We start from the raw sequence: 27843 nt of genomic DNA on the forward strand, positions 1-27843 counted from the left end.
ATTATTATGCCAATTTCTACTGTGATTTGCCCTAAATAATTACTGATTTCATTTTGTATATATGTCTCTTCCAACTTTAAATTTGTCTAGTGACTCTCTTTGTTTTTCAGTGCTACAATTGATTTTGCCATTGTGGAGCTTTAGAGATGTGAAAGCCTGAGAGGCAGGCAGGGGATAGTATAATTCAGAACCCCTCTGCCCCATTTTTTATATATATAATATTTCCCAAAGCCTGCTTTCTGGAAAAATTGAAAGAAAGGAAAATTGACTTTAGAATATTTTCTTTTGGAATAATTAATCAATGTTTAAACGAGGTGTTCATATATATTTGCTTTCCTAAAATTGTTTCTGAAAGCTGAATAACAAAGGCCTGTTACAGACTGCCAAAATAAAGCTGCTTCGGGTCTCTTTGGAGGCATGCTGTTTAAATGATGCATGCATCCTAAGAATCCGGAAACTGCACCAAAGCTGCTCTCCAGTGCTTAGGAATGGAGTATGGCTTTGGCGCGACCTCCGGACTCTTAGGACCCATGCATCATTTCAATATCATACCTCCAAAGAGACCCGAAGCAGCTTTATTTTGGCAGTCTGTAACAGGCCTAAAAGACTTATTTAAGACAGGGCACATCTTAAAGTATCTGAAAATTGCACTTGCTCTTCTTGGTTTCTTTTGTTTCTGTTTATGCAGATAAATTGTTTATGTCTCCTTGACATTATAGAAGACTAGAAGAGATGAAATGATTTTCTCTGTTTTATGTTGATAGTTTCTTCTATATTTTGTGTGTGTGTTTGAAAAGAGGAGTCATGTTTTTAATAAAGTGAACAAACCAAAGAGGTTCCTTTCAGTTTAGGACTTTGCAGCATGTACAAAACAAACGTTTTTAAAAAATGAATTCACTTTGTTACTACTAACAGATTGAATTAAAGTTCAGTATTTTAATATACCAAACACAATTTCATGCTAAATACAATTGTGTAATAGAATCATTAGGTATATGATACATCTTATGTTTCTAAAAGCAACTCAATCTGTCAAGGACACAAATACCATGCTTTCCCCCTGAGTTTTCTGAAAGTTTCCTTTTCTAGGAGAAAAAAATTGTTCTCCCTTCCCAAAATGGTTTCAAAATTCCCAGAAATTTTACATCAATATGGAGCTTACTCTTTCCCACATAATGGAATAAAAGAAATATAATAAAGGACTTTATATTATTTAACTGGATTAATACTAAACATACTGTGTTTTCAGGGTTGGGAAGAAGCTCGACGACGTGGCTTCAGGTGTGAGAAGGATTATTGCTGGGAGTATTTTCTTTCTCCAAATACTTTGCAGGTAATATTTTGTCTCTGGTTTTTTAAAAATTGTGTTTTTGAAACTTTTTGGACAGAGCTGTAAGATCTTATTGGTGAATTTGTTTTGTTCTTTTAGATGCTTAGTAACATGAAAGGGCAGTTTGCTGAGCATCTTCTTGCAGCTGGGTTTGTAAATAGCAGAAGTCCCAGAGATCCCAAATCCAACATTAACTCAGGTAAATTCTGAAAAAAGGAGCAATGAAGTAGGTCTACTCAGTTCTCCAATTGTTAATTCTGCTGCACTTCACTCCTTCAGTGAATTCTGTCTTCTTTTCCAGACAATGAGAAGGTATTGAAAGCTGTTATCTGTGCTGGCTTGTATCCAAAGGTTGCAAAAATTCGAGCAAACTTCAACAAAAAGAGGAAAATGTAAGGCTTTTGATAGTTTATGCTCAGATTCTTTACTGAGAATATATGGAGATTTGGGTGTTACGATATAATGTACATGTCACAAAATATGAAAATGCAGCAAATAGTTTTCAGTATATTGTGTACTGACTATTGTCAGAAGCAAATGTTTGAGTGAGCTTACCTGCTGAAATTTAGTTTGTGCAAAGACCATTTGAGATGGTTGAGGAAAGAAAATTAAGTTCAAAAAGTTTCAGTTCAGTAGAAAAGCATTTGTGAGGCAAAAAAGATAGTCCTGGGCCTGAAATACATGGGCCAAATAAAACGGCTTCCGACCACTGTGGCGGCATAGGATTCAAATAATACACACTCCAAAGCAATCAGAAACCACTCCAAGGACATGGTCTGGTCCTTTATCATTAAAAAAATCTAATATAATATTTTTGAAAGCCATTGTAAGTCATTTCTATCATGATTGAAAATGATTGGGTCTTCAGATAGGTACAAATAAAATTGACTTTTTAATTGAGCAGTTGCAGTAGTATCCTTTTGCCAGCAGAGGGAGCTGCAGAAAAGCTTCTGTTCTTCCCTTTCCACAATCAGATGATACCTGTATATTACCTGATGGAGGGTTAATAAAAAATAACACTAACTATATTTTATCTGGATTGTGTTGAATAAAAGTAAGCATAATGGAGGAAAATAGCTTTTCATTATGCTTTGTATTGTTTTCCTCTGTTGAAAGTGCACTAAATTTCTAAACAAAAATCTGAATAACGGATAATATGCTTATACAGTCTGTGCTCCACATTCACAGGGTTTAAAGGCGCAAGACCCCTGCAAAAGTGGAAAAAAACATGAATATGTGAGGGAAGGTGGGAGGGGCATGTGTATGTGCTCCTCTTACCCCTCATGCACACACACCACTCCCATCTTTCCCCGTGCTTTGGCTGGCTTCCCTCAGCTGTTCAAAGCATGGGGGAAGGTGGGAACCCTTCCTGGCTGCTCCCTCCCTCCTGGGCTTTTTTCCCTGAGGGGAAAAACCTGGGAGGAAGAGGAGGAGGAGCATGTGCTTGGCCTTCCCAGCCATGCCCTGGACAAACTCACAAATAATCAAGTCTATGAATGTTAAATCCACAAAAGTGGAGAGCCAACTGTATAGATAACATAGTCCCATATTATCTCCATTGCATTGTTGGGATTGCCATTATTATTTTCCTCATTTCAAGCAAAAAGGAAAATCAAATGTGTGTGTACAAGAGAGTTCAAAAGTGTTTTCTAATGGACATCTTCACAAAATCATTTTGTTGCTATTGGTTTGCATTTGGGAACTTTGAAAGAAACTGTTTAAAATATGTCTTTCAATTGTATTTTGTTCTTTCACGTGTAATATCTAATTTAGAGGATGGCTTTTAACACATGGATTGCAGCAACATGTTCTAGATTAGATCTAGACTTTGCTCCTCTGTAAACAGAAGGCGGCTTATGTTTATGGAGCTTTCATCTATTGGAAACTTCCCACTGGCAGAAGAGGAGGGGCTGGCAACTTTCTGTCCATCCATGTGAAGTTTCTGTGCAGTTCAGGACATTTCCCCCACAAAACCCAGAGTAGCATTGGAGGATGTGGGAAGGAAGTGGAGGGAAATAGCACCCATGGGACCCCAATGAGTTCAAGACAAGCTTACATCTTTCACCTCTTCTGTATCTAATTTACTTGTACCTGAATTCTGACACTTCTCTATATTTTAAGGGTTAAAGTATCCACTAAAACAGATCGAACAGTTAACATTCATCCCAAATCTGTGAACGTTGAGGAGACAGAATTCCATTACAGCTGGCTTGTTTACCATTTGAAAATGCGGACCAGTAGTGTGAGTTAATCTTTGTTTACTTCCTTTTAAATACACCTTGGTGTTGATTCTTTACTGTCCCTCATTGCTGTCCACAACCACCACCCCATACACACACTTTCTTCAGAGGCTGTGACTCTTTAGGGTGGTATTCCTTTGATTCTCGTGGTTCTGTTTTCCCCACTGATCCTCTGTAATTCACCTGGAAAATGGAAAAGTGCTGAATGAGAGACAGTTCATGGGATGGGTGTAGATTTTTTACAAGTCTCAGTCTTTTTCTCCTCCACCCCCCCCCCCCCACTTAATTTTACTTTACTAGAAAAAACACCTTATACAGCTCTTGCTCATGTGACATGCTGTTGTGTAAAGCAAAAAACCATGATAAACTTATTAGGTGATCAGTTTTTGGCTTCACAAAACCTTGTTTACAAAGTTTTCAATACTCAGCTCCCATGCAATCCATACTCTTTTCAGTATGGCTCTGATGAGATAAGAAGCTTTTACATCCATTTTATATACTTGGGCTGCATCTGCACTGTAGAAATAATGCAATTTGATACATCGTAATTGCCATGCCTCAAAGCTATGGGATTCTGGGATTTGTTGTTTTGTGAGATATTTAGCATTCTCTATGAGAGCACTCTGGTGCCATAACAAACTACATAGTCCATAGCATTGAGCAACGGCAGTTAAAGTGTTGTCAAATTGAAATATTCCTGCTGTGCAGATGCAGCCCAAAAATTCTCAACTTGCCTTTCTAAATTGAATCAGTTTATTGGTTCAGATCACACAAAAAGTCATAGTTGATCGAAAATTGAGGTAAATATTTTCATGTCCCAGTTTGTGGATGCTGGAAGAGAAGAAGGGTAAAACACTCATTTTGGAAGGGAGGCTTGCACCCACTACTTCCAAGCACAGCCACACCTATGTAAGATCAAGCAACCCAAGGTCTAATTCTGAGAGTGCTGCTGAGTATAGCCTACTATTCTTAATATACTGTGTGCTGCATGTTTTTCTTGTTACAGATATACCTGTATGATTGCACAGAGGTTTCGCCATATTGTCTTTTGTTCTTTGGAGGAGATATTTCCATACAGAAGGACAAAGATCAAGATACAATTGCTGTGGATGAATGGATTGTTTTTCAGTCTCCAGCAAGAATTGCTCATCTAGTCAAGGTGAGTGTACTGCTTATTTTCTTTTCACATTAGTGTTGACAGAAATTACACCTGATTTTTTTGAAAAAATTGTAGTTGTTTCAACTATAGTATCTTATGAATCTTTTTAAGAGTAGTACCGTTTGCATGTGTGGCATTTTCTAAAATGCATAAATATGAAATATATGTTCAGGCATATAGCTGCTTCAGACGTTTCATTCCATGATAGAAATGTCAGTCCAAGAGTTCATAAAATCATAGAGCTGGAAGAGACCACAAGGGCCATCCAGTCCAACTCCCTGCCATGCAGAAATTCACAATCAAAGCACTCCCGAGAGATGGTCATCCAGCCTCTGCTTAAAAACAGCCTCCAAAGAAGGAGACTCCATCACCCTCTGAGGTAACAAGTCTTACAGTCAGGAAGTTTCTCCTAATGTTTAGGTGGAATCTCTTTTCTGGAGTTTGAATCCATTGTTCCGGGTCCTGTTCTCTGGAGCAGCAGAAAACAATCTTGTTCCATCCCCAACATGACATCCTTTCAAATATTTAAACAAGGTTATCATATCACCTCTTAACCTTCTCTTCTTCAGGCTAAATCTCTCCTCATAGGGCATGGTTTCCAAACCTTTCATCATTTTAATCGTACTTGTTTGGACACGCTTCAGCTTGTCCATGTCCTTTTTGAATTGTGCTCAGAACTGGACACAGTATTCCAGTTGAGGCCTGACCAAAGCAGAATAGAGTGGCACTATTACTTCCCTTGAGATAGACATTATACTTCTGTTGATGCAGCTTAGAACCACATTAGCCTTTTTAGCTGCCGCATCACAAGCATCACTCTCATTCCTTCCTAACGTAGTGAGTGTGAAAGTAATGAGGAGGATTATATAGGTTAAATATCCCTTATCTGAAATACTTCAGACTAGAAGTGTTTTGGAGTTTGGATTTTTTCAGATTTTTCAATACTTGTATTTGCATATATGTACATAATTAGATATCTTGGAGATGAGACACAAATATAAACACAAAATTAATTTATGTTTCATAAACACCTTTTACACATAGCCTGCATGTAATATTATACCTAACATTTTAAATGATTTTGTGCATGAAGCACAGTTTGTGTACATTGCTCTCTCAGTCACCCTTGAAAAAATGTTTTGGGTTTTGGAGTATTTGGAATTTTGGTATTCCATGTAAGGGAGACTCAACCTGTATTAAATTAACTTCTGAATGGTATTGAAACAGGCATGGTTCTGCCATCCCATCTCCCAGTTGAAGAAATGAACCTGCTTTCAAAGGTCTCTTCCTAGGCACTTCACTCAATGAATCTGAGGAAGTAGACTTATGTCTACAAATCCTTATGCTACCAACTTCTTTCTTTCTGTAGTCTCAAAGCTGCTACAAAATCCCTTTGCATACTGAAGGACTGAATTTCTTTGTTTTATGTTTATTGACCTGTATCTACCTAGATTTTTTGGGTTTACCTTTTTGGTCACTTGTGCTCCCAAGGTTGTAAAAAACAGTATTGCCTAGTAGGCAGATGAATATTAATGTGTCTCTTAAGAATCTCAAAAGATGTGGGCTTTTAGAAAATAAATATAGAAGAACAATAGTCATGGACCTTTACAGTATGTCTTTTAAATATTATACTTTAAATATTTCTCATATAGAACAGTTAATGTGTGCGATCTGCACACTCCTGTGAAGTATCGTCACATCACTCAGACTCATACATTTTTTAAAAAAGACATTGCATTTCCTAGGCATATTGCTTCTGTAGACTATATGGTCTAGGCATCTTCTGCATGTTATCTTCTTATAAGGAACATTTCTTATAAAGCACACAGTACTTGTAGTATATTATGGTGATAAAGAACATCTTACACAATCTTGAGGCATCATATTCATATTTCATCTGTTGTAGATTTTTCAGATAGATATGTACATACATTGTATCATTTGGTAGCATTTCAACTACATGGTAGAGTGTGGAAAATGTGTAAGAGAGTGTGTAAGGCTACATGGCAGAGTGTGTAGGGCTTCTTGCATTGTAGTACATGTACAGGCTCTGCATTGTGTTTGTATATTCGTTGTTTTTATTTTATAAAGTTTTTAATAAAACATAAAAATGGAAAAAAGAATAACTATAACCATCTATGCAGGGAGGAGTCACTCCTGCTGTTAACTTGTAAGTAGCTACCTGCAAGGCCTAATATTGGTAAAATGTAACAGCTTGGGCTGTCAAAATATCTTCAATTTTCACTTAATCTGTTTCTAGAAAGAATAGAATTTTGGGGGTTTGAAATGGAACAGAGAGGAAGGTTCAGTTTCAGATACAAATGGTATAGTCCTGTGCCTATAACTTGGTACAGTTCATTTCATATGCACACCCACTATTGTTATGGCTTTTTTTCTGGAATGTAAAAACTGAAATTCTTATAATGTGGAGTGGATAACAAGTAGAGAAGGATTTAAAACATCCAATTTGCTTGTCAAAGACTCATTGTTTAATTCATTCCTCCCTCTGTCTAAATTCATCCAATTGCTCTTCAAACATTGTTGGTACCCTTTCACTGAAATCTCTTACTTAATACGTTTTTGGTCTGTTGTGCTATATTTATATTGTACTGAGAATATTAACACAAACTTGTTTTCTGCGCTGGTTAGCAATTGCCTTTTAAAGGTACATGAACTAAAAACTTGGGCCGGTTCCAAGGGTATGTTTACTTTTGGTTCTGCTTCTTTTGACCCTGATGGCACTGCTCCCTAAGAGCCATTGGAGAGTGGGAAACCCCTTGGAGCATTATTGATGCTATAAAGGTCTGCACCAAGAGTGGGAAGGAAAGAACATCCATTTTCCTGGGTTTAGATATGGAAATATAACATAGGAATCTGAAGCTTGAAAATTGGGTCCTTTGAATATCTTAACCTCATAGGAAGTTGTTCCTTTTTATAGTTGCCAGAACCCATTTAGCTTCATTACACAAAGTATGTTGTATAATTCAGTACTTGAATAATGTAAAAGATAAAGCTATTCCTGAAGAAGTTAAATTTACAAATATCTAGTGAAATTTTCAAAAGATTTGATACCTATTTTACTGGAACATAGAAAAAAAATCCTTTTTATTCTAAGTCACATTGTTATTACTACAGAAACTTCCTATTACAGTATTTGTCAAAACATGCAGCTTTTTGTGTCTGTCCTAACCAACATTCTTTTATCTACAGGATTTGAAAGAAGAATTGGATGACCTTCTACAAGAGAAAATAGAAAACCCCCAGCCTGTGGACTGGAACAATACTAAATCAAGGGACACTGCAGTGCTGACAGCTATTATAGACTTAATCACAACACAGGAGAATGAAACTGCCAGAAACTTTGCCCCTCGTTTCCAGAATGAACAGTACAGTTAACATTGTTCCTTCACTGCTGTAGAGGTGACAACTGTGCTGGATTTTTTGTTGTTGTTGTTTTTGCTACCTTTGGACATCTTGGAATTTCATTTTTAGTGTCAGTAATTTATTATTTCTTTGTGTATTGCATGCAGTGTATAAAAGTAACTGTTTACATAGCTGCCATTGCTGCACAGACTATTGTATTTGTGTGTATGTGGTGAATCTGTACACTGCTGCTTGAGGACTGTAATCTTTATCAGGTAAAAGCTGGATGAAATGGAAAATGGTCTGAATAGTTTTTGCATTCCATTTTTACACTGTTTTGCTATTGACCATGGAATTGCCATTTTTGAAAATTAGTTATTAGCATTACCAATGAACCACACATACCTTTTAAGCCATCAGCCTTCTATTTACATTCTCTTTGGAATTCTTAAGTGAGCAATTGTTACAACTAAAGTATCCATTGCTGGGAGTATTGTAAATTGAATTAAAGCCAGCCCCCAAAGAGATGGAAGGACTACTGTGAGAAGGGCTTCTGCTGAGTATTTGAGCAAACACGTGTACTTCAGTCCTGAAACAGCCATTTATTATCACAGTGAGAAACAACATGTGCTGATGCAGCAACTAGGACTGTCCTTGAATACAGAGCTCTAGTAAAGTACTGTAAATACCACCAGTTGGCTGTTTGGGATGCGGAGTGGGATTTACTTTCTGCCCAGAGCTTGAGCAAAACGAATTCCAACAAGAATCAAATGCACACTGACTGTACAATAGGTAGCAGCCTGAGTCCTGTTTCAATGAAGTGAATACAGCTTTTTAAAAATTAAAAGATCTTTTAAAAAACAAATAACAAATGCATCTGTCCCGTAATTTTAAATTCCTGTGTCTTTGCCAATATGCTAGTTATTTTTATATGTGCCATGTTATTAAGAATGTTGATGTACTAAGTGTATTGATTTCATCAATAGAGTGCACAGAGGATTCCTGTAATTTCAGTAGGTTCATGTCGCTGTGAAAGTTGGTATGTGCCACTTCCCCGATCATTCTTTGTAGTCTTTGTGTCTCCTACTAGCCTTTTTTCTGCTGTTATTTTAAATTGTAGTCATTCACAACTGCCAGATTGTACTGGCTAACTTGGCCTTTTCCAAAATCACTTACAGTAGTAATTGTCATAATTGATGTTAGCATACATGGCCTCCCCAGGTTTTGCATAATTCATTTTCAAGATTGAGCTTGCATTTTAATATATTAAATAAGTCTTTAAACAATTAGGATTTAATTGCTGAGGGTTGCCTCACAGGATATTCTAACACAGGGATTAATCAGTTAGGAATAGGATGTCCCTTCTCAAATGCTAAGGGTTTGTGCCAACAGGGTTATTTTTATTAGGTGGTAACATTCCGATGTCAGTACAGGTATCAGTTTTCAAAATATACATGTGATTTGGACCATCTACCAGCAACATAACAGATGATAGTACATTAACTGCTATACTCTAATGAATCGTGTTATTTCCAGAGGTCCAGTATCCTCAGACTGTTTACCTGGACAACATTTACTATACTTCAGACTAAATTCTGCAGCAGTGCTTCTTGTATTTAATCTGCTTCATAATTTTTGCAGTTTCTTGTTGCATTATGCTTAAGGAGACAAGATTTGCTAGATTCACAAATAAGTTGTCTTGCTCCTGCACATTCCTGTGACCATGAAATAAGTAGCACCCTGGGCAATGTGCATGCTCATCTTCCCCACTGTCATGTTTGGGCCTTGCAGGGTTTGGGGGCTGCTATTTGTACTCTAAATGTACAAAAGCTAGAGTCTACATGCAAGAATAATTGCATTTGCACCACATTTACCAATTCTTGGTGCAGCACCTTAGATCTGCGATCAAGCAGATTAGCTTCAGTTTTGCTTATTTGAGGAATTGGAAATGGGGTCAGGTTGTGCTTCTGAGTACCTCCTCCAATTTCCAACTGCTTTCTGGCAGAGTTTCTTCATGGTTCCTGCATTGGTCTCATTGGGCTTCTGGTTGTTGTTTGCGCCAGTCTTTCCAACTATCCACTTAGGAAGTAATCTCTTAAGGCCTATCCTCAATCCCCTGTGATACCTATTCCATAGTAAATACAAGGGGAAATCATTTTCTGGTGGCACCTTACCTAGAAATCTTCAGCAGATTTTAGTTACTTGTTACTTAAAATCTTTCCCAAGTGAACCTGGAGTAGGGAAGTAATAAATATTTGAACATATTTAAATAATAGGGAGAATATGGGTTTCCTGAGTGTTAGCAGAGCATGATCAGGAGAATACTGCAAGGACAAGGATCTTTGTCATTTGGGAGATATAGGCAGGTTATAGACTGCCAAAAAATACGTATTCAATACGTATTAGGGTTAGGAAGGGGCGGTGCTTCCGCACCCCCTAACCCTAATACGTATTCAATACGTACAATATGGCGGCGGCCGTTCCACACGGCTGCCACCATATTGATGTAACGGATGCTCTGTGTCCGCATGTGGCGCACCGGAAGTGATGCCGCGAGTGCGCCCTTTGGCACTTGTGGCGCATCTTCCGGGGCCCGAGAAGGAGCGCGATTTCCGCGCTCCTTCCTCTGAGCGTCCGGGAGCCCCACGGTGTGGCAGCTGCGGCTCCCGGACGCCGCAAGCGGCGGCGGCGGGACAGCGCTGCTTCTCGGCGGTGTGTAACCCACCATACTTCACAAAAAACATACATGGGGTTATTTTTTTAGACAGCAGTATTTTTCATCACAAAAAAACAAGTTTCCCATGCAGAAAAAGATTCAGGCACAGAAAAAGCACTATTTTGTACAAAAATGCCTTTATGTGGTAACAGACCTCAGCTGTGCTGTTTTCTGTGCAACTTTCTCACAGGAGAAACACAGAATTCTTGCTTGTAAAAATGAAATCTATAAATATTTACATCTCCAGCAGGAGTTCTTTTTGTGATGAGAACAGTGAGCTCTGCCATAGAATTCCCTCAGTAAAACCTTCTCTGTTCCTTCTCTCTTTACAACAAGCTTGGCCTGAGCTATATTGGATGAAACCTGGCTCAGTTGCAATCCAGATGTCAACATTTCACTGTCATTAGTTTAGTTTCTCTTAGCATTGTACTGGAAAGCCAGAAAACAAGACCTTCCTTCCAGCCTCGAAAGGCTCTATTTTGTTGCTAGCTTAAGCATTACTGAAAGAGTTAAAACAGTTCTTTTAACCTGTGTTTTATCAGTGCTTGAAACTGATGAACCACAAATTAGCATCAATTTTGTTCCATACATAACTGTGTAAGTTTCATACGTCATGGAGAGAAATTCCATTATATCTCATTTACATGTTAATATTCAACGTCTTGTTACACTAATATGGCACTTCCTGATTTTATGAAAACATGAAAGAAAATACTGTCTGCTGCACAATGTGCTGTGTCAAGCTAACTGCCAATGGTGTATAGAGGAATGGAAGTAGGGGTCCTGGGCACATTACTCTAGTTGACCTCTGGGGAGACCTGCAAGTGTTAGCGAGTTGTGTATATTGTACAGGATTGAAAAGTCTAGCATGTAAAAGATCCTGCTCTTCTTGGGCTTTACCTACTGCGAGTGTGTATTCAGTGCTCTGTGATCAATGCTTTTCTCCTCCAGATTGTTACTTCCCATACTGATACCATCTTTTGAAAATTAAGACTTCATCTGTACCAAGTTTCTTGGCTTAGATCTATAATTCATATTTTCTGCATTATTAAACAACGTATTTGCATGATCTGTTGCATGTATGTAGAAACAGGTTTATTACATGCACAATTATACATGTATTGTTTACAGTATTGCACAGGCAGCAACATAACAATTTTAATTGTACAACCTTTTCTTAAAAAAAAATTTCCTGTACACTTAGATGCCTCAGTTGCCTTATGACAGGGACTTTAGCACCTGCATTATAACTACTATGTGCAAGGTGAATGTATAGGTGTAACTACTCGGATGTTCATTGTCTGCTACACTATATAAACATTACAGTACACATATTTTCATCCACTTGGAAAAAGTCAAAGAAAGTTGATCACATTTTACTTTTTTCCTGTTTTTCTATTAAGTGACAAGCAGTGCAAAGAAAGGACAAAGTTATTTATAATACAAGGTGTAGAAAATGTCATGCCTATTTACATAAAAAGGAAATGCAATGCAAATTAATTGCTATTTATAAATTAATTACAAATGCAATTACAAATTAATTCCTATTTACATCTTCACCTGACAATATAAATTGCTATCAGACTCCAAAGTAGATATTTATAATGAGACATTCAGCAGGCAATGTAATCATTAACAAGTCTCCCCCGCCTGATGAAAGGGAAGACAGCACACTTTGGCCCCAGACCAATATCCTCATTTGATAGAAAGTTATGCTAAAAACCCATTAAAATTAATGGGGCAAGGTATCACATCTAACATCTGCCTTAAACCACATCTCTGTGCTCAGGAAACCTAGTGTGCTTTGTACTGCAACCTGTCTGATAAGAGTAATACAGGTCCTTCTGAACCCATTAAAATGAATTCCTGGTCTGTTTTAGGTCCTTCCAGATCTCTGCTCAGTATAAGTGAACAAGTTATCAATTTGATAACAGCACATTTTTGAATTGTTAAATACAGACCTGGCAAATGCTGAGAACACAGTGCTTCAAGACAGCCAAATAAGCAAACTAGTTACCCTGTGATAGCTTTTTGTTTCCATGGGAAGCGGAATCTAGCTAAAGTTCCAAAGCATTGAAGGGAACAGTATGTTTCTTGACTCATTTTTGGTACTGACATACCTTACATATTGGTCACTTACACCTAACCTTATTGAATTTAATGACATTTAAGGCCTTGAAAATATACTTTCCAAGAGGGCCACTGTGGTGATGTGGTTTGAGTGTTGGAATCACCACTCAAATATGGAAACCCTCTGAGGGACCTTGGGCAAGTCTCAGACATTCAGCAGAAGGTAAAGGCAAACCCCTGCTGAACAAATCTTGCCAAGAAAACTGAATAGGTTCACTGGAGGGTCTCCCTAACTTGGAAACAGCTTGAAGGAACACAACTATACATTTATATATATGTTTGTATGTATGCACACACACACACACAAACATGCCATACTTTACATGGATGATGTACTATCTCCTAATAGCTAGTTCAAGGACTGACGGCCTTTTTTTATGACCCCACCACCAGCAGTGTACTTTATGTAATTGAATGTAATAAGCTCTGAGAAATAAAGCACATTCTCCTATTCTGTCAATCTTAATAATGAAGCACTAAACGACTCTAAGTGTTATAAGGAAGACATTTATGTATGAAGAATGGAGGAGATCTGCTTCTTCTATGGTCCATGTGATGTTAATATTGTAAAATGAGTAGCTATGTTAGTCTCTTGCACCATCAAAAGGAAAATTGGAGGAAAATGTAGAAGCATCTTGAAGACTAACTGATTATTTTTGCATGAGCTTTTGTGGATATAAACCCACTTCTTTGGATTTGGTACACAGAATGAGACCCAGCGTAGTTTGATGTGATGGACAATGACTCTGGAGACCAGGGTTCAGTTTTGAGCTCAGCCATGAAACCCACTGGGTGACCTTGGGCCAGTCACTCAGCCACAGGCGAAAGCAGTAGCAAACCTCATCAAAGCAAATCTTGCCAAGAAAACCCCACGATGGGTGTGCCTTAGACTGAGTCAGAGATGACTTGAAGGCACACAACAATACAGAATGATAATAAATGTTCAGGTATAAAGCATATTTACACAGCTGTGAGTGGAATGGATGAGAGCCAGACAGATGCAAATCATGATCCTTGCCCTAAATTTTCAAAAGGCTATTTAATGTGTTACAGACCTTTCAGATCTTTACATTGGTCAGTGCTGATGAGTGACACTTGCCAAAAGTCAGTTTCCCTGGGTTCAAAACCTTTTTCCATCCCACTCCCACAACTGTATGAGTATACTTTATACCTGAACATTTATTATTCCTCTTTACTGAATCCTAAGAAGCAGGTTTATATCTGTGAAAAATGTGAAAATAAACATTCCTAAAGGTGCTGCCACATTATTTCTCTCCCCCTTTCTTTAACGTCACTTTCCCCTCTTGCATTTATTTAAAGAATCATCTTTGTTAATTAAAAAAAATGCCAATAAAAATGCCTTGGAGTATCTAAAGGTCATATGATGAATTTTACACCTTTTGGTTGGCCTAACAAAGGTATCACCACTGTATGGGTGTTGGATTTTATTTTATGGTTAAGACAGCTACTACCTTTTCCCAATTTTAGTAGCTTCAGCAGAAATGCTGATCTGAAAATTCCCCATATATGAGGGCAACTCTACTAATTCTTGGTATATTACATGAGCTTCAAGAAGGTCTCTGGTGGTCTGCTATCATGTCCACAGCCAAACTGATGATTTAGGTGTCCAAAGGAGAGCGACTAAAATGGTGAAAGGTCTGGAAACCATGCCCTATGAGGAACAACTTAGGGAGCTGGGGATGTTTAGCCTGGAGAAGAGAAGGTTAAGAGGTGATATGATAGCCCTGTTTAAATACTTGAAGGCATGTCATATTGAGGAGGGAGCTAGCTTGTTTTCTGCTGCTCCAGAGAACAGGTCCCGGAACAATGGATGCAAGCTACAGGAAAAGAGATTCCACCCAATATTAGGAGGAACTTCCTGACAGTAAGGGCTGTTTGACAGTGGAACCCACTCCCTCGGAGTGTAGTGGACTCTCCTTCCTTGGAGGTCTTTAAACAGAGGTTGGATTGCCATCTGTCAGATATGCTTTGACTGAGAGTTCCTGGATGGCAGGGGGTTGGACTGGATGGCCCTTGTGGTCTCCAACTCTATGATTCTATGATCAAACTCAGTTACTGCTCGGTTCATTCACTGGATCACTTCTGATTCTGTTATACCGATTGAAAGAGGAAAAAGCTGATATATTCAAGAATCATGGTCACACACTTTCCTGACTGCAAAGTGTGTGACCAAGATTTGGCAATGAGACCAATCTTGCTGATTGTGAGTTCATTTAAGGAGGTTCAGTGAAGCTGAGAGAAACATGCAAAACACCTGAAACCAGATTAGCTGGATTTGCAGCAGAATATAATTTTACCACAACTGTGATGGCTCTTACCTGTTTTGTTCACAATATTTTAAGGATTCTTCAATAACAAACAAAACAGCAATAAGAGCTATGACTATTCTGAAGCTAATTAACTGGGATGACCAATATAAGCCTAATGACTGAACAAATCTTGCCAAGAAAACTACTAGGTGTACCTTAGCATCTCTCTAAGGCAGAAATGACTAGAAGTCATACAACAAGATCATCTAAGCTCAGGTAACAATAGCCAATGCAAAACATGCATACTGACTGCCCAAAGGCAGACAATGGTAGACACTTCTGATTTTCTGTGGTGGTGTTTTAATATTTTTATATATGTAAAGGTTCCAGACCTGTATTTGAGTCTTGTGATCTAGCTGACTAAGGGGTCTCCCTTCACATCCTACTGACTAGGCTGGGTTTTCTTCCTCACCCTTTTGTTGAATTGAAAGGGAAGGGTTTACTTCTGAGCAGTCCACTGTTTGCTAGTATGATTAAAACGAAACAAGCCCACCTCACAACAAGATACGTGTACCAGGTGTCTTGTCACTTCAATCTGAACTCTGTATATACCATCAAACAAACTGATATTTTGTCAACTTTATGAAGTGATTGACTACTCCATTTTAGGTGGCTGCTTCCTTCTCCCCCACCTCCAACCTCCTTTTCCTGTTGGATGTACTCATCCTCTGTCCATGGCAGGTGTTAAGATGGAGGTGGCTGAAACATATGGTGGAAAGCTAGGACTTCAGTAGGATATAATTTTAATTAATGCTGACTATGTCCTATTTGATAGCCATGCTGCAGCTCTAGTTACGAATCAAAAGATGTGATGTGCGCACACTGCTAGTTTGATCACAATGTGCATCCAGAACAGCTCCATGCATCTGTCAGGAAATGACATAGGTGTGGCGACTAGGGGGAGCTGTTGTGCAGATAATTTGGAGCTCCAGTGGCAGCTAATGTGTCAGCATTCAAAAAAGTGCATAATCGGAATGTTGATGCAACTGTCAGTTCTCAACTGTCACAGAGAGACAGTTGGTGCCTCAGAGAGTGGGCTGTATCTGTTACAGTGAGACAGTTGGTGCCTGAGAGTGGGCTGTGTCTGTTACTGAGAGGCAGTGAGATGGTTGTGTGTCACTGTGGCTGCCTCAGAGGTTGTGTTATTGTTGGTTGGTGTAAATAGTGTGTATTAGAGACGGATGTCCAATACACTGTGTATATCTATGTTGTAAATACTGCAAAGGAAGATTAAAGCCCTCGTTTAGAGTGAAGACTTGTAAGAGTCATGATTAGTTGAAGACATCTTCACAGATTCCTTCTTCTTGGCGTCCTGTCGATGTGGTTGAACTCTGCAGGTGGTCGTGGTGGACAATGCGCGTCATTTCCATAGGTCCCAACAAGGGTTATGGGAGCAGCACACGAGCCGCAACAGCATCACCGTCCCTTGCTGGGTTGAGACACTTGCTGCACAATGAACAGGTCTAGTAAACTAAAATAGATGGTGAAACAAGAAAACTCTAGAACAGAGGTGTGCCTGAATTAAGATTTAAGAGTCACTTGGCCAATGTAGAAATCCAAGGTGTCATTCTGTTTTGAAATTTACAAATGTGAAATTAATTTTTAATTGAAAGAGATTGTTGCTTTTTTAAAAAAAACAACAACTTTATTCTGCTACTGACTTGTATTAAAAAGTACTTATTTGCATGCAATCTCTTTATGGTTCCTTTCACATTTAATGAGTGCAGATATATGTGACACCTTTACATGCTACAGCTGCAAACTGACCATCTGGAGGAGATCAAGATGTTGCAGACTTCATTGGGTGCAAATCCCTAGAGTATGCATAATGGAGCACGAGTCTATACATTTGTTTCCAAGCCTAGCAAGCGTCCCATCCTTTCCATATTCTTCTCAATGGTGGCTTGACAGGTGATCTCCTTGGCACATTCCCTTGGGAACCAGCCTCTTTCTCCATCGCGCAATCGCTCTCCTTCATACCAACCTGCAAATGACACATATTTGGGGGGGGGGAGTAATAAAAATCTTGAGATTGAAAGAAGAATGCTACTAAACTAAGGCTAGCAAACTGAATCACTTGGTGAACTAAATGCTTTTGAGATTATCAAAATCAAACCATGAAGGCAGTAAGCTTCTTTTGCTCTGTAGCAAGTTGTGTTCAGTGATATCCTTAAGACTATAGGTTAATGTTTGTACTGAACCATGACTAGTGCAAGTTCTGTCAATGAATTTCATGAATCTTCTAAGATCCAGATTATCTGAAGGACAGTATCTCCACGCAGAAACCTTCCGGATTTCCAAGCTCTACACAGGAAGGCTTTCTCTCGGTCCTGCCATCATCACAGTCCCTTGGTGAGGACACAGGAGAGAGCCTTCTCAGTGGCAGCTCCCACCCACTGAATTCCCTTCCATAAAAGGCTAGGCTGGCTCATTCCCTGGTTTTTGTTCAAACAGGATTTTAACGTGTATGCAGGGGAGTTTCTTATTGAGATGTTTTGGTTCTTAAAATTTTTTGCATGCCTTCTAAATGATTTTATACTGTGATTTTAATTTATTGTGAATTTTTAGTGAACATTTTTAATTCACTCTGTCTGGGAGCTGCCTTCAATCCTACATTGGAAAAAAAGAAAACATACAAATGAAATGAAATACCTAAATCTAGATCTTCCAAATTCTGGTCCAGTACTAACCTATATGCAATATTAACCACTATACAACCATCTCCTTGCTAATAAACTGCCTTGTCAATGCATAAGCCAGAATGACTTCTGCTATGAAAGTGAATTATAAGAACACCTATGCATCAAAGGTACTACTACTAGTATTAAAAGATATGCTTTAAGTCACAGAAGTATTCGTAATGGTGGGTATGTCTGAAATATTTTTCTTCTTTTCTTTTTTTGAAAATAGAGAGTAAGTCAAACCAGGCAAATTGTCTTCCTCATGGTTACTTGCTGCTTTCTCTACTCTAATAGCAGGTGAACGACAGCTGATAATAAAAGATCCAATAAAGGAAAACCAATGGTTCTATCAAGCTAGCATGCTTAGAGGAGAGTACTCATTATGAGGACAACTCAGGCAACTACTTGTTGAAACAAAGAAACAAGTTTTATTTACATGAAAGGTTAAATACAGTATCTTTCTTGTAGGATGCTATTCCAGTTTGATACAGTGTATAAATTGCTTCAGTAATTACAGTGTGTCCACATTTTATGTGGGTATGGCATATGCGGCTTTCAGCATGTGCTGAAAGCTGCGCTGGAAAAGCCCCTTGTGTGCCCTGGAAGAAGTAATGGGGTGCGCGCCACCATGCACCATGGATGTGAGCCCCATTATTTCTAATGGGGCTCCAGGATACACAGAATTCCCCTTACGTGGAAGGATCCGAAATGGATCCCCACATAAGGGGTGGGCCCACTGTACAAGATTTAACAATTTATTTCATTTGACTTTATAAAAGTTTCCTTATAGACAAATGGGCAAAACAGGCCAGCCAACAAAACTGGCTTCTAGCTGGCTTAGAGGCATGGTGTGCAGACAACGCATGTCTCCAAGACACCCAGAGGCTGGCTTCACACCACCCAGCTGCCCAGATATGGGCAGCTTTTGGGCACTCTGTCGTGAAGTGTTTACACGCTGCACACCACAGGAGTGTCATAAAGCTGCTGTAGAGTGAGACTTAGAAGTACAGTTGGCCCTTGGAACTTCTGGGGGATCCCTTCCAGACTTCCCCCCACAAGTTCCAAAACCTGCACATATTCAAGCCCCATAGGCTTGAATGGGTCGCGTGCATGCGGGGTGTACGCCACAGCCGCACACCCCATTGGCATTAATGGCAGTTGCCCCTCCATGGATTTTCAAGTCCGTGGACTTGGAGGGGCGCCTGTATTACTGGGGGATATCTGGTGTATTTTCATTTGTAAATACAGTTGGCCTTCCTTATCCACGTTTTTTTATACATGAATCCAAGCATCCACGGCTTGAAAATATTTTTTAAAAGTATAAATTTCAAGTATGTTATATAAGGGACATCATTTTGCTACGCCTCTGTATTTAATGGGACTTGAGCATACATGGATTTTGTTATTCATGGGGGTTCCTGAAACCAAACCCCAGCGGATAACAAGAGTCCACTGTATCTAATGTAAGTATAAACCTTATTCAAAGGGTTTACTCTCAGGGAAAGGGATAAAAAGGGATGGGCAAAGTCCAAAGCCTTTTTTTAAAAAAGCAAACAAACCCAAGATCAAGTAAATCGAAGTATGTCACCAAATTCAGGAGTGCCATCTGGTGATACGGTGTTTTGCCACCGAAATTCAATGGCAGATCATGGCTAGAATATGTGAAAGTAGTTTCCCATCCCAGTCTAAGAAGGTGAAGGTGAGAACAGTAGAACCCTCTGCACTACTGCCAATTTTGCTGTATCAAACTGGTTGTTTCCTAAGGAGAGGTGAAAGAGGAAACTACTTATGCTGCAACCTAGCACCAGGACATTAGACATGTAGGCTCAGTGTCATGGCTAGAATCTTCTCCTCACTGGAGTCCTTAAATCCACCTTAAAATCCAGCCAGCTGCACCAAGAGATGAACTTCTATGGTACTGGCGAGCACAGTGCTGGAGAATTATTCATACAACCCCCTCCTGTTAGCTAAGGATACCACTGCTTGCTTGCAAATCGGTTGAATTTGTGGGATTTGAGTGTTTGGATTAGGGTTAGGAGCAAGATCTATAATTAGATTTGTGGTTGGATTACTGTTGGTTTATGGGTAAGGTGTTAGGGTTAGTAATGAGTTAGGGTTATGAAACGTCAGATTAATACCTCACTTGCCAGTGTCATAGAACCCTGTCCCTTGGTGCAGTTTATTGGATTTTAAGGGTAGTTTTGTGTGCATTTATGGTTGTGGCTATGATTGTAAATGTAAACAGGAAATAGTTACAAGGTCATAAGCCTAGGTTATGACATTATAAGTGACCAACACAGTAATTCCCAACCTTTGGTCTTCCAGATGTTTTTTTTTACTTCAGCTCCTAGAATTCCTGACTGTTGGCCAAGCTGGTTGGGGCTTCTGGGAGTTTAAGTCCAAAACAGCTTGAAGGATAAAAGTTTAGGTACCACTGGACTATGAAACCCATATGTTTAATATGATGGCTTCATATATTAATAACTTGAATAAACACATCTTTCTCTTTAACAAATGAATACTGCTTTTCGATTACAGTTCTCTGTGGTACATGTCTGAGGCAGATGCAAAACAGTCCTGCAATGGGCTTGAAAGCAGCCGTGGATGTTAAGCAGTAAGAAAATTCTGCTCACCATCATTCACTTTCTGATAGACGAGAACTACGTCAGCTACTTGAAGGGAGAGTTCATCTGACTGCTTGGAAGTATATGATCTGATGACTTCTACTTGGGTCAGCGCTAAAAAAGAGGAGACAGTGTGCTTACTGATCCGCATAGCCAATCCAACAGAAAGTTCAAGTGTGCAGTTCACATGACTACAAACATATGACAAGAATATTGCCCACCAGCTTAATTTGATAACTGAAAAATGATACCGCATCTACATTTATTATATGGAAAATAAAATATAAATAAACAGAAAAACAAACATCCGTCTGTTTTCAAAGGGATTTGGAAACAGAGGGAGGTATCGCTGGTTATAAAGCTTTAAAACTTCTTCTGAAATGATGTTCACATCTTTCTTGTCTCTTTCTGTTTCAGAATATATAGGCAGAAAATTCAAGAAAGTATTTTCAAAGGTGGTAAGACATCACAATGTGCATGTAAGCACTTTTTAAGATGGTTGTTTCTATCATCTTCTCAGTTATGACAGAAATACAATGTAATTGTTCTTACATTTTACATGATGTTTCAAGAAAACCAAAAGAGTTACAAATTTCCATTTTTGTTGATATTAATAAGGAAGTTCAGAATGAGGGTCTTTCCTACCCTACCTCCAAAAAACAGAGAGGAAGGCATAGAATGAAGGCATTCAACCTTTATTCAAATATTCCACAAGAGGTCACTGTGGAGCACAGTATGGAATGTCAAACCCCTGAAGAACCTTCTGAGGTCTCACTTACTTGTCCTATCCATAGTCAGTCTATCACTGCTCTGCCCAAGTGCAGTAATCCAGCGAGCCCGTTCATTCCTGGAGAAAGGGGGGGGGGGGGGGAAATGAGCCATTGTTTTATTTAACTGCTGTCATCTTTTAATGGGTTCCCTGAATCAAAATCTCCCATCACTTTTATGGAAATACATTTATCTTTCTTTTTGTTGGGCTATCAAGTTAAAAGGTCAAAAATCAAATCCATGCAAATCACTAATCAAGGTATTTTCTCCTTCCACATACTCCTGACACAGTCCTTATCAAAATGAAGAAACTATGCAGTTAGGCAGTGTACCAGTTCATGTATCAAAATACAAAATAATCTGGGGAAACTTAGCTTGTTCGTCGTGGTCTCTATGGATCATACAAATGAATCACTACTGAAAGCTGGAGAGCTAAATAAATCACAGTCTCCATTCAGTTTATCATGGCATCTGAAGTGAGAATTTTTTTCATAAAGCCAGAGTTGAAATCTATGTACAGTTGTACCTCTTTATCCATGGCAGAATCCATTTCGCCGCCCCCATCCCCCTGTGGATAACAAAAAACGCAAGACCTTGAGTCCCATTCTGTCCTATGGCCACATGATCTTGATAGGTTGCCATAAGTCAGAAACAACCTTTAGGCACACAACAACCCCCTCTCCCCTCCCAAGCTCTGGCCGTGTAGTGGTGGTGGACAGGCATCCCCCAGGGTCAATTTTTATGATGGACAGGAGCTTGGACCGGGGGGGGGGGGGCTTGGTAAGCAGGCAGGAATATTGCCACAGCTGAGGAGGAGGCAAGGGTGACATGTTGGCTTCAAAATCCACCAAAGTGGAGGAAGGGCCCCTCGGGACAGTTGCCTGCCTTGCTTGCAAGCTCCCCGGTGTCTTCCAGCTCCAGGTGATGGTGGCACTCTGTGCTCTCCTCCTGACCTGGCTCCTCTCCCCTCAGCCAGTCATGGGGCAGCATCCACTCTGTCTGCCAAAATCAAAACAGTTCTGCCCCCTCCCGGTATTGTCACTGCTCTTCCTCCTCTTCCTCAGCAGAAGAAAGCAAGGGAAGAGAAGAGAAAGGCTGCTCTAAGGCGGGCGAGAAGGGAAGCTGAGGCGGCTCCCACTCCTGGTGGTGAGAAGCCATGGCTCCATGCACTGGAATTCTGGGAAATGTAGTTTGTGTACACTGATTTAAAACAACGGGGCTTGACCTGTGTGGAAACTCAAATCCACAGCTGGCAAGTCTGCAGATAAGAAGGGCCCACTGTATTCTTGTTGTCTTGCTTGGCACTACCCAAAAAGTGGGGGGGGGGGATGTTTAAATATTGAGGAAATTAGCTTAAGCTTTGCAAGAGGCTGGGTAACTTTTAGGACCACTGGCGCCTGTGTAAGCTGGTAGTAACTGTAGACTCCTGGTTTGAGTGAATTAAGAGAGTTTTATTAAGAAAAATACAGTGCAATCATACACACACAAAATAGCAATATTCAGAGATAACCAAAATGGAAATACGGAACTGGGTAGTAGAGTTTGAGCGGTCTAAAGAGGGTGATTTTTACATGCCTGAAGAGTAGACTATGGAAAGCTGGAGTGGCTTAGACTAAGGTCTGAGAGCAACACAGCTCAAACATGGAACACAGCCTGGGATAACTGTATGATTACTGTGTGCAGAGAGGCTGGGTTTCTGGGACCAGTCTTTATAGTTGAAAACTAGTTTCTTGGGATGTGTTTTCTTGCAAGGTAACCAAGACTTGATGGCTTTCTCGGGAATTCACAATGAAATTCTGGACTGTTTAATGGCTCTAGGGTAACAAAAAAGCACTGGCTTGGCTGAGAATAACCCCAGGGTGAATGCATTGGGAGGGCAACTGGAAGCATGGCAGAGGGTAGGTAGCGAGAACTGGGTTACTGCTCTGATGCAATGAGACCTCCTTTGTTTGGCAGTGGAAGAGGAACTGCAGAGGACTTCGAGGAAGGAAGGTGTGATTAGTACACCCATTTAACCTTGATTGTATAGTTACCTGGACCATGACCATGCCCTTGGGTCTTCACTCCTTTTCTAATGGGAACTTCACTAGTGTTCCAAAGGGTCATTGTGACCTCTTAAGAACATGTTAGCTCCAGATGTGAAATAAGAAAATACCGAGATGCCAAATACAGATTGGGGTATACACGATGCACTAATATTGAGGAGAAAAAAATCCAGAGTTCCCAGTTTGGATGTCACAATAAACCCAGGCATGAGAAACTGTATTTTGCTTACTTGCTTTCATTTCCATGAAGAGCCTAGTGGAAGCAATCTGGAAGCAGGCGCATGTACACTGGTTCTAAAGATGAAAACAGGATTCTTCACAACTCTGGCTTATTAGCTTTCCAGGGAACCACTTTTCCTAGGTCATCCTGTAAACTTATAACTGATCCACAATTAACATTGTTGTCACGGTGATAATGTGGCACTGCCAAAATTCCTTAAAACCTTTCACTCCTTTTCACTATGTGCCACCGCAGCCACCAATATGTGAAGGTGAGGTGACTCTTCCCCACCCAACTACTTTCCTCAGGTGCCAGCACTTGGCACCATTAGGTGATAGCTAAACACCCACTATCTGAAGTGTCCTAAATAACAAATGGTCTCTCTTGGTAGCCTTTATATATGTTTGGTATTTGTAAGCACACCTCAGGCAACTACTTGTTGAAACAAAGAAACAACTTTTATTTACATGCAAGGTTAAATACAGTATCTTTTTTGTAGGATATTATTCCAGTTTGATACAGTGTAAAAATTGCTTCAGTAATTACAGTGTGCCCATATTTTACGTGGGCATGGCATACGCGGCTTTCAGCATGCATTGAAAGCTGTGCCAGAAAAGCCCCTTGCGTGCCCTGGAAGAAGTAATGAGGTGCATGCTGCTGCGCACCATGGGCATGAGACCCATTATTTCTAATGGAGCTCCAGCATAAGCGGAATTCCCCTTACGCAGAAGGATCCGGAACAGATCCCCACATAAGGGGAGGGCCCACTGTACAAGATTTAACAATTTCTTTTACTTGTCTTTATAAACGTTTCCTTATATATGTTAAACTAACAAGCATTTTAACTAAACTTCCTCATTTTTCTAATATTGATTTTATCTGTTCTCCAGATGACTTAATTATCTCCACCCCCTCCTAGTAGTGTAACTTATGTATCTAAACCCCTTCTAACTGCACCTCACAGCAGTCTCCCTCAGCCTCCCTGGCTGCTATCCCCTCAGACACACTGTTTAACACTGAACTTCTCTGTCCCTTTTATACTCTGTTCCTTGTTCTGAGAGTCTGAATCTCGTTCAGGCTGAACCCCATCCCCCCACTGCACCTTTTGGCAGTCTGAAAAACAGCCCCTGCTTCCACAGGCTTGACACACTCTCCCAACACATGGCTCTGCCTCTCTACTTATACCAGCTCCTGGGAGCAGCCCCCACCTTTTCTAGCTTCACTACCATTTGCTGTTCTCATCAGTCTAAACCAGGGGTAGGCAACCTTTTTGACCCGGGGGCCGGATGCTGTCCCTCAGACAACTGGGGGGCCGAAGCCAATAAATAAATAAATAAATAATTTTAAAAATAAGATTAAATAAATAAATAAACCGGGACAAATGTAGGATAAAATTTTCAAATGGAGGACACTTTTATAAAACTGGAGGACACGCAAAAAAAACTGCTCATTTTTTAACAAATGTTAATATAAATGCATGTTTCTGAGGCTTCTATAGAAAATTGCCCCCCCCTTGCCCCCCTTGCCCGCCGCTTGCCCCCCAAAGGCCCTGCGCCCTTCCCATGGGCCACTCGCGCGAGAGGCCAAAGGCCCCACGCCCTCGCCATGGGCCTCTCGTGCAAGCGGCCCTTGGCCTCTCGCATGAGGGCACGGGGCCAAAGGCTGTTCACGCGAGAGGCCAAAGGCCCTGCACCTTCGCCATGGGCCTCTCGTGCAAGGGCGTGAAGCCAAAGGCCGCTTGTGTGAGAGGCCAAAAGCCCTACGCAAGAGGTCCTGCCGCCAATTGCCCCGCGCCGGCAGCAATCTGTGGCAGGACCAGGCTGGGGCCGGTCCCACGGCCTTGCCGGGCCAGATCCGGCCCATGGACCGGGGTTGCCGACCCCTGGTCTAAACTGCCTGTGTTTTCCACAATTCTCCTCTCAGATTGATAGTTCAATTGACACATTTGCCCTTCTTCATCTTCTATGACTAGCCACCATTTTGCCAACTGTGCATGCACAGGACAGGAAGCAACAAGTGTACAGCAAAATAAAACAACTAGCAGATTTGATCTAATGGCCATTTTGGGATACCAGCACATCAAGGAGAGAAGGGTCAGCCCTCTCCCTACAATGTTATTTTGGGCTTACAGTGAGGATTTTTTTTAAGTATATTAAAAATGTGACTTCTCAGTTTGTAAGGTGAAGGGGGAAACCCATTTTACCATTGCACACAGTCCATAATACTCTGAGAACAGTTTACAGTATTCTGACCCCGGACTTGTCCCAATGTTCCTGCCCCTTACCTGCGGCATTCTGGAGCAATGCTGGGCAACTGTTCACACGTGTCCCACTGTGCCACCCACCACTACTGGTGCAGGTCATTCCTTCTGAGGACAGGAATGAGGTGCACAACATCAATGACATGTTTGATCCCCTCGTTCTGACCTCAGAGGAACGACTCGCGTCCGTGGTGGTGGGTGGCACAATGGGACACACTGTAAACAGCCACCTAGTATCACTACAGAGGGCTCTGTATTTTCCTAGATGATCCAGATCAAAAGGTGAGTTACTTTAAATTCTTCTAGCAGATGTCAATGACAAACCCTCTCTGAAGAAACTTGCCAAGAAAAACCTGTGATAGGTCTGCCTTAGGGTCACCATTAGTTGGAAACAACATGAATGTATGAAACAACAAGAACAATAACAAAAGGGTGGCACCTGCACAGTTCACACCACGTCCAAACTGACTGCCATGGGGAGGTTGTGTTATTTAGCCCATTCAGGCAGGGCCCCAGAGCATAGCTTTTTGAATTAGAATCCTTAGCGTTCACAATTTTTTTAAAGTTCTGTTCTCATATACGTTATTAGGAAATACGTTGTTGAACTAACTGCTGCAAATGTTGGGAAAGATTTCTTGCATCCTGTGTTTTCAGCTATGGAGCTTAATGAAACAAGTAGAACTTTCCAGATGTACTGACATACAGTTCTCTATGTAAACAGAAGCTTCCTCCATGATAGATCTGTCATTTTGCCAAGTAGGCAAAATATTAACCAGTGCCGAAGGTGGAAGTCTTTTCTTATGTGTAAGATGGCAGCTTCTGCCTACAGAGTAATAGTGTTCCCCAAAAGTGTTCCAGCTATAGCCAAACCAGTGGAAAGAACACATTGTTAAAAGAACAATGGCTTGGGAAAGTCAGAGGTGAAATCATTACATTAATTTAATTTAATACATTTTCACCCTACTAAATTAAATAAAATGCTCTAGGCAGCATTTTGATAACTGATGGAATGGCCAAGAATAATCTCCCTCCAAATCATTCATATGAATAGCTAAGCTACACCCATTTTAAAAAAAGAACAGATTTAAGACCTGAGCCTGTCATTATGCCTTCATACTGTACAAAGAGTATTTCAGTTAAACATGATCTTCTATGTGACCTTTGTCAGAGAGATTCTCATTTATTCACATGGGTCATGGAAGAAAGAAATATATTTTAGGAAAACGTTATACTTGCTCTTTAAATACCGATTATATCAAAGGCGATTTATTACATATTTAAGACAGCTGGAAGTTTCCCCCCACATCACAAAGAGTATGTATGAAGCAAGCTCAGAAGAAAAACGGACTAATATGATGGAAGCTGAATTAGTCTAGTTTAAAAAAAATGCAATGAAAACTTCATAAATACCTTTTGTACAGCTTGGTGGTAGATAGTTTAAAATGACCAGCTGCTTGTAATTAATTCTTTTCCCCGATAATAACATTATTATTATAGTTACTAAAATAAGTTACTATTACAACTGTAACATAACGAATGACTTTTGTCATGTGTATTGTTACAGGACTTTATCATGTGGTGGTGGAGGAACATCAGTCCTGACTCTCATGCTTTGTCATCTCCGTTGGTTGTTGAGGCAATTACAAGGTGGATGGTAGGACAATTTTCAGGGGCTTGTAGCATTCATTTTTAAAGTAACCATTTTGGCTACTTTTGAGAATGGGCCAAATTCAGACTTGAGCCAGCATGGTCTGAGCATTGTACTATGACTCTGGAGGCCATGTTCAAATTCCAACTCAGCCATGGAAACCCATTGGGTGACCTCAGGCAAGTCACATTCTCCCAGCCTCAGGGGAAGGCAATGACAAACCTCCTCCCAACAAATCTTGCCAAGAAAAGCCCATGATAGATTGGCATTCAGATAGCCATAAGTCAGAAATGACCTGAAGGCACACAACAACAACAACAACAACAACA

At 40.1% G+C, this 27843-nt stretch overlaps 2 protein-coding genes across 5 annotated transcripts in view; one reads left to right on the plus strand and one right to left on the minus strand.

Moving 5' to 3' along the window:
* The window catches only part of DHX36 (DEAH-box helicase 36), a 35812-nt gene extending 23943 nt beyond the window's left edge, over nt 1-11869 (plus strand). For 2 of the 3 annotated variants that reach the window (XM_089509012.1, XM_089509013.1), the window contains 6 exons: nt 1250-1333; nt 1430-1529; nt 1632-1722; nt 3452-3572; nt 4577-4729; nt 7940-11869. In XM_089509012.1, coding sequence (XP_089365138.1) covers nt 1250-1333; nt 1430-1529; nt 1632-1722; nt 3452-3572; nt 4577-4729; nt 7940-8125 — 735 coding nt within the window. In that variant the 3' untranslated portion in view covers nt 8126-11869. The remainder of the gene's footprint in view (nt 1-1249; nt 1334-1429; nt 1530-1631; nt 1723-3451; nt 3573-4576; nt 4730-7939) is intronic. The other variant, XM_089509014.1, reaches the window with a different exon arrangement.
* Nucleotides 11870-11897: 28 nt separating this feature from the next.
* Nucleotides 11898-27843, minus strand: part of ARHGEF26 (Rho guanine nucleotide exchange factor 26) — a 93356-nt gene continuing 77410 nt past the window's right edge. For both annotated transcript variants that reach the window (XM_089509017.1, XM_089509018.1), the window contains exons 13-15: nt 21353-21420; nt 20583-20687; nt 11898-17252 (exon numbers count right to left, since the gene is read on the minus strand). In XM_089509017.1, coding sequence (XP_089365143.1) covers nt 17110-17252; nt 20583-20687; nt 21353-21420 — 316 coding nt within the window. In that variant the 3' untranslated portion in view covers nt 11898-17109. The remainder of the gene's footprint in view (nt 17253-20582; nt 20688-21352; nt 21421-27843) is intronic.

Source organism: Sceloporus occidentalis, unplaced genomic scaffold, assembly GCF_023333645.1.
Source record: "Sceloporus occidentalis isolate IW3139 unplaced genomic scaffold, rSceOcc1.0.p SCAF_2, whole genome shotgun sequence".
In the NCBI taxonomy this organism is placed as follows: Eukaryota; Metazoa; Chordata; class Lepidosauria; order Squamata; family Phrynosomatidae; genus Sceloporus; species Sceloporus occidentalis.